The sequence below is a fragment of the Vigna angularis genome, chromosome 9 (assembly GCF_016808095.1).
Source record: "Vigna angularis cultivar LongXiaoDou No.4 chromosome 9, ASM1680809v1, whole genome shotgun sequence".
Taxonomy (NCBI): domain Eukaryota; kingdom Viridiplantae; phylum Streptophyta; class Magnoliopsida; order Fabales; family Fabaceae; genus Vigna; species Vigna angularis.
Genome location: NC_068978.1, coordinates 13246144 through 13252961, shown reverse-complemented (window position 1 = coordinate 13252961; position 6818 = coordinate 13246144). Strand labels below are relative to the sequence as shown.

Sequence of the window (6818 nt, the reverse complement as noted above, 5' to 3'; positions counted from 1 at the left end):
GAGAAATAATTTTGTCACTAAGTGATTTTGGAAATTATTTTATTGTTGTCTTTTCCAATTCTAGGATTCCTGTTCCTTTTAATAAAATATTTTATTTTGAAAAACTTGTTCCAAATTTTGCTTAATATCCATTATGAGTTTAATTTGTAGAGTAATTCTATAATTCGGGATATTACAAATAAATGTCTTCAAAAATCATATTGAATCTCCAATATTTTTTTATTCCACTTCTTTTCACTGTTTATTTTTATTTTTATTTTTTTGCACAAATTTGAAACTCTTTATGATCTGATGTGTCGTTATCGCTCGTAGTCTCCATTGTGTTTCTATTGTTGCCTCAACAATAAGAGTTTTATGTTGTCAATACTCACTATTATACCTTTGTGAGAAGAAAGGAAAAAGAAGTGCGCTTTCGTAATAAAAATAGCAATTGCATCTTAGAAAAAAAAAGCAACAATTATGCCTTGATAAAAAGAAAAACAAGTATGCATTAACAAGAAATAGAGCACACTACTGGAAAAAGGCTATTTATCGAAGGATAATTACCGGCAGAATGTGATCCGTCGGTAAATCCGATTTCCTGACAGACGAGGGAGTGGTATCTTACCTACAAATACATCTGACGATAATACTGCCGGTAAAGGTCATCAGTCATTACCGCGAGAATGTGATCGTCGGTATGTGCATCAACTCTATGGAAGCAAAAATTGGGATTTCCCCTCCTAATTCCAGTTTCTCCCAATTTCTGATTTCGCAAAGGGCAAGCTTCCCCAATACTCAGAACTTCTTCCCCTTAATCTCCCTCTCTCATTCACAACCCCCTACCTTAACCACCATTGTGATTCTTTCCCACTCCTCAATTGTGGTTTCGCCATTCCCCATTCTTGATTCCTTCTTCTCCTAAATCACGATCTTCTCCTTTCTCCAATACGCGTGTGTCGTGGAAGGAACATGCACCTAAGGAAACTACTGGTTGACGTGAGGTATTCCATTGACTTTTTCGCTGGGCGAGTTGACCAAATCGGTAGGTGAGAATTGAGCTCGTTGGAGCGAGAAAAACGCGTAAAATGGGTATTTAGTCATGTTTTTGTAAAGGGAAAGGAGATTCTTCGCCTCCTACACTTAACTCTTCACCTAGAGCGACTGAGAGAGGGTCTTGGAGGCTATTTGAGGTGTTGGGGAGCTTTCCCTTCTCCTCTTTGAGCTTTAAGCTTCATCAATGGTGATTTTGTCCCTTTTGGGTTGAGGAAGAAGATGGGTCACGAATTGGAGATGAAGATGCAAAGAGGAAGCACAATCAGAGCATGGAGCAGCTGCAAAAAACCTTGGGAAAGACTGTGCAAATCTGTATGGTTTCAATGTCTTTCCTATCTTTTCAACTTTTTAGAACCCTAAGTTCTCCACCATGGAGGGATTTTCCTATTTGTTGAGATTAGATGTTATAAATTGAATCTTGTATATTTTGTGATGTTAATACATATGCTTTCCATTTCAATGTTAGTATTTGATTTCCATGCTTAATGCTTGCTTTCGTTTGGCCACCCATGGCTTGAGTTTTTGTTCTTGATGTAATAGAAAATATGACTTGAACTTAGAACTGAAATTGAATACCTAATGGAGCTTGTATATAGGGATAGAACATGATACGTTAGTAATCTTAAGACTCTTGAACTTAATGCATGGTTTCTTATTGAGAATTCAAGGAATTGGATCTTGATGAGTTATCATAGGGTCAAAGACACTAGGGATAGGATTTGAGCATAATTATGAGTTGATTTTGACTTCAATTTTGAATTGAGATGTTTGTCAATACATGAAAGTGAAGTGGATGAATTCTAGTCTTAATAAATTGTAAATAATCCATGTTAAATTCCTTGCACACCAAGTGTTTGATAAAAATACCAAAAAGAGTTTCTTGTGTTTTTGTGCACTTTGATGTCTAATTGAGTTATGAAAGGAAGAGTTGTCATTGGTTGCACAAGTCCTTGGGAGTGAGCAACATTTATCACTTGTTATGCTACGACTGGTGCACTTGTCGTTGGTTTTGCAACCAACAAGTTTTTGGCACCGTTGTCGGGGACTTGTGTTCCAACACAAGACAATTTGGGCATTTGTGACTCTTTTAGACTTTGTTGTGTATTTTGTTTTTGAATGTTGTTTTATATGCAATTGGCTTTAGTTTTTAACACTTTCCAATGATTTAGTTTGAACTTAATGTCTGTCTTGGGGTGCGCCTCAAAGCTTGATGCAATTATTGAAAGTTCTTAGAGATAACATTTCAATAGCAGAACTAGGGATGGGGTTGTGTGTTTGGATTCATTATTTTGGAACTTAAGGCAAGTTTGATGGAATTCTTACACTAAGGGATTGGGCGAGGGTTTGTCATACATAGGTAGGCACAACAAGAGGGATCTGAGTGTTCTAACTTTAGAAAACAGGGAAAGTAGATTTCTTTGTCAATTGTATGTTTGTTTTGTTTGTGTTTCTTTTATGCAGTTTGCGTACAAATCTTTTTACTTTCCGTTGGTTTTGTTTGCGCTTAATGCTTGTTTCGGGGTACACCTTAGAACATGCTCTAATTGTTGGAAGGTCCTAGGTATGAAATTTTAGCAACTGAACTAGCTAAATCAACCAGATATTGCAAGTCACCAGTAATAGGATTGTGTGTTTAGACTCCACTATTTTGGTTCTTAATGCTAGTTTTGATACAATCTTAGGCCGAGGGATTGGGTGAGGTGTGTCAAGCTTAGATTGGCGCAACAAGAGGGATCTGAGTGTTTTTAGCTTAGAGAACATGGAAAGTAGTATTCATCACCTTATGAGAGTATTGAGTGATCTCACAATAAGAGGGATCTAAGTGAGGTTATTTGAAAAATCTATTATAATCATTCTGCATATTAGAACTGTGGTTTGGTTTGCGTGCTCACGTTCTTTAATTTTTCTTTTCTTCTTTTCTTTATTTCTTTGTTTGTGTTTTTCATTTTTCTATTTTACTTTTCTATTTGTTATTTTTATTTTTATGTTTTTCAATCTTAATTTTCAAATTTTTGTTCTTATAAAAAAATTGGGCTAACTAGTTTGTTCGAGTTTCTTGGTATTCTTGTAAGTGATAGGTATAAGTATTGAGAAAAATAATACACAAGGAGTTGAGGAATTGGAGTAGCAAGTTGATCCGCCCAAAAAGAGTTTGCTTTTTCTTTCCCTTTCTATTTTCTTTTCTTGCTTGCTGATAATAAGTGTGACTTGGCTGGTCTGACAAGTATGATGCATTTGGATATATGACTTTGAGTGAGTTTTGCATGACTTTGAGGAGAACCATTTGTGTTTTCTCATAAATTGATTTTGGAATACGTTGAGAATGTGTTGTGATTTAGTGAAAACTTATGTTTGTGGTTGTCCTCATGTGGGTATTTCGAGAATGTTGTTATTGTTTTTACTGTGGTAAATGATTATGGCGTGATGTATGACAACCTTAGGAAACCAAAGAACTTAATCGGGTGAGATTTTGTTCCTCAGAGTTTTTATCTATTGAGTGTTACCGTTTTTGGTTTATAATGAACTTTGCTTGAGTTTCATTGCTAGTTGTTATTCAATTGCATGCTTACATTGAAACAAGGAAATCTTTCTTTTCGTCCTTGCATCATAACCCAAAATAGCCAATTATGTTTACAAAGATTACAACCCTTGTGCAATCCTTTGATCATATAAAGAAACTTACCTTCACTTTTGAAACCTTAGGCCTTGTTGAATATGATTGACCATCTCACCTTGATGGGAGAGTAAAGTTTCCATGGTTAATGTGATTCAAGTGTGGGGTGTTGAGATTGGTATCGAGCAGCGAAAAGGTTTGGAAGAGCATGTTACGGTCAAAAACCAAGAAGGGAGAGGGGTGAATTGGTTCTTTTAAAAATTATGATTTTCTTTAAGAACTTTTATCAAATAGTTTAGGTGCTAAAAGTCTAGAGATAAAGAAAATCAACACAAATGATTTTATCTTGGTTAGAATCAGAAGACTCTACGTCTAGTCGTTAATCACTATAAACAGTGATTAACCTTTTTCACTAAAATATTGTTTCAGTATTACAAATAGATTGATACAAATGATAAAAGATAGGGAACACCTTCCTTCGACAAACGAACGAAAGAACATGCTCAATCAACTTGAAGAGGATCGCTTCGACCTTAAACACACTAAGCACAAACTTATCCTATTCATAAGACTTGATTTGAGCACACTGACACTTGAGAACTTCCTCAGACTTTTTCTGTATTCTCAAATGGCTTAGTTAACCTCTTAGAGGTTTAAGAAAGTGTATATAAAGCCCAAGGCTCATAAACTTAAAGGTATGCTCCCAATTGCCAGTGATAATCGATTATCTTAAGTGATAATCGATTATTTGTGGGCTTTATGGAGTTTTTAAAAAAGTGATAATCGATTACTCTAAGAGATAATCGATAAGTTAGAATTGATTTTCTCTTTTCTCACTTGAATTTTCATCTTACTTTTTATTTTTTATCAAATAATTTAGAAATTAAGAATTCAAATACTAATTTTCAAAAGCTTAATTCCTCAAATTTTAATTAAAAAAAGTAACTAAAGTTATCCTAAATAAGACTGCTTCCTTTTAAAAAAGGTCTGATAATTATTTACTGGTACGACCTATTTTAATATTTAATTCCTGTATAAGAAATTTTCCTTTTTCTAGTCAATCCATAACTTTTAAACAAAAAAAATAAAATGAACCAAACAAACATTCAAATTTAAAGTTATCCCAATTTGGTTAATTTGATAATATATATAAGGGTAATGATACTTTGACACCTAGAATTTGACAAATTTTTTACATCTCCACGTGTCATGTTCTGGGTGGTCCACGTGTAAAATGAATAAAAAATAATAAATGACATGGATATTGAATGCAATGGGGGGTCTGAAGAGCGCGTTTCACTTTTACATTTGAAAATCGTATTCAAAATTTTGGATTGAAAACCCTATAGAGAGCACCTACACTAGCGAGAAGAGCTCGACGGAGTTTCCACCATCACTTGCCAAAGCTGCACCGTTCAACGGTTACCAAAGGACATTTCGCCGTTGCGCCGCCGATTGGAACGTGCTCAACCCCTGAAAAATTAGTCCCGTGAAGTAATCTCTTTCGCTCGCATGTCTTCTCACCCTTTATCGGAAGCACGCCGCCGTTTACATGGTGAGTTACAAGAAGATGTCTACGTTGAGCAGCCTTTAGGGTATGTGAAGCAAGGAAATGAGGAGAAGGTATATAAATTGAAGAAGGCACTATATGGACTAAAACAAGCACCCCGAGCTTGGTATAGTCGTATAGAGTTATATTTCATTGGAGTAGGCTTTCATAAATGTCCGTATGATGAAAAGTTGATTGTTAAATCTTCTTTTGTTGTAAACTGATGTCTACCAGACCTTCAGTTTAAGGGAGGAAAATGTTGGAATTCATTTAGTAATTTTCTATTTTAAATAAATCATATCCTATTTATGTGGGATTTGTTATCGTAGGCCACGTTGGGTAACATTCGTATATTAGTTGCTAATTTTTCTCCTTGATTTAAGTTGCAGCAGTTAGTTTATACTGGTATATATGTAATTGAATATTTCAATGAATAAGCATCGTTTTTCAGTCATATACTATAGTTCTCTGTTTTCAACATTCTAGTATCAAGAGCCTACACTGGGCCTGATAGAGATTAAAGCAACAACTTTCTTGTAGTAGCAAGTAATAATGGCATCTGAAAATAGTAACTTTGTGCAACCAACAATTCCTCGCTTTGATGGTCACTATGATCATTGGGCAATGTTGATGGAGAATTTTTTGCGATCAAAGGAGTATTGGCCACTAATTGAAGATGGTATAACCACTTATCTAGCAGGGACAATGTTGACAACAGCTCAGGAGAAGCAACAAGAGGACCAAAAATTGAAGGATCTGAAGGTGAAAATTTCTTTGTTCCAGGCTATTGATCGTACGATCTTGGAGACCGTTGTTCAAAAGGAAACCAGCAAGCAAATCTGGGACTCAGTGAAACTTAAGTATCAAGGGACAACAAAAGTGAAGCGTGCACAGCTTCAAGCCCTTCAAAGAGATTTTGAAACTCTACATATGAATATGGGAGAGTCTGTCACTGATTATTTCTCAAGGACGATGACAATTGCAAACAATATGCGAATCCATGGTGACAAACTAGAAGATGTTGTTGTTATTGAAAAAATTCTTCGATCGATGACTACAAAATTTGATTACGTAGTTTGTTCAATCGAGGAAGCACGTGACATTGATAACCTTTCCATTGATGAGCTGCAAAGCTCGTTGTTGGTTTGAGGAGAAAGCTTTGAGGTCTCCACCAATACTCCAGTTTCTTTTGAAAGTGTAGGACATGGTCAAGGAAGAGGCAGAGGCAGATTTAATTCTTATTCCAGAGGCAGAGGGTATGGTGAAGGATCAAGGTTTGATAAATCCCCGATTGAATGCTTCAATTGCCATCAATATGGCCATTACAGGTCAGAATGTCCTAATTTCTCTAGAGAACAGAGGGGGAAATTAAATTATGTTATGATAGAAGAAGAAGAAGAAACAACTTTATTGATGGCATGTCATAACAAGAAAGAAAAGTATGAAAATATGTGGTACTTAGATTTAGGCTGCAGTAATCATATGTGTGGCAATAAATCTTTATTTTCTGAGTTGGATGAGACATTTAGAGATACTGTGAAATTTGGAGGCAACTCCACTGTTGTTGTCATAGGGAAAGGAAGTGTCAATGTTCATTTGAAAAGTGATGTTGTTGAAAGA

The 6818-nt window shown here is 35.4% G+C and overlaps 1 protein-coding gene across 1 annotated transcript; it reads left to right on the top strand.

Moving 5' to 3' along the window:
* Positions 1-5750: 5750 nt before the first annotated feature.
* On the top strand, positions 5751-6347 carry LOC128193881 (uncharacterized). Its single transcript, XM_052868067.1, has one exon. The coding sequence runs from the start codon at positions 5751-5753 to the stop codon at positions 6345-6347; it is 597 nt and encodes a 198-aa protein (XP_052724027.1).
* Positions 6348-6818: the final 471 nt, after the last annotated feature.

What these genes read in the sequence shown, in the direction of transcription:
- LOC128193881 (XM_052868067.1), top strand. Translation starts at nt 5,751, where the DNA reads ATGGCATCTGAAAATAGTAACTTTGTGCAACCAACAATTCCTCGCTTT.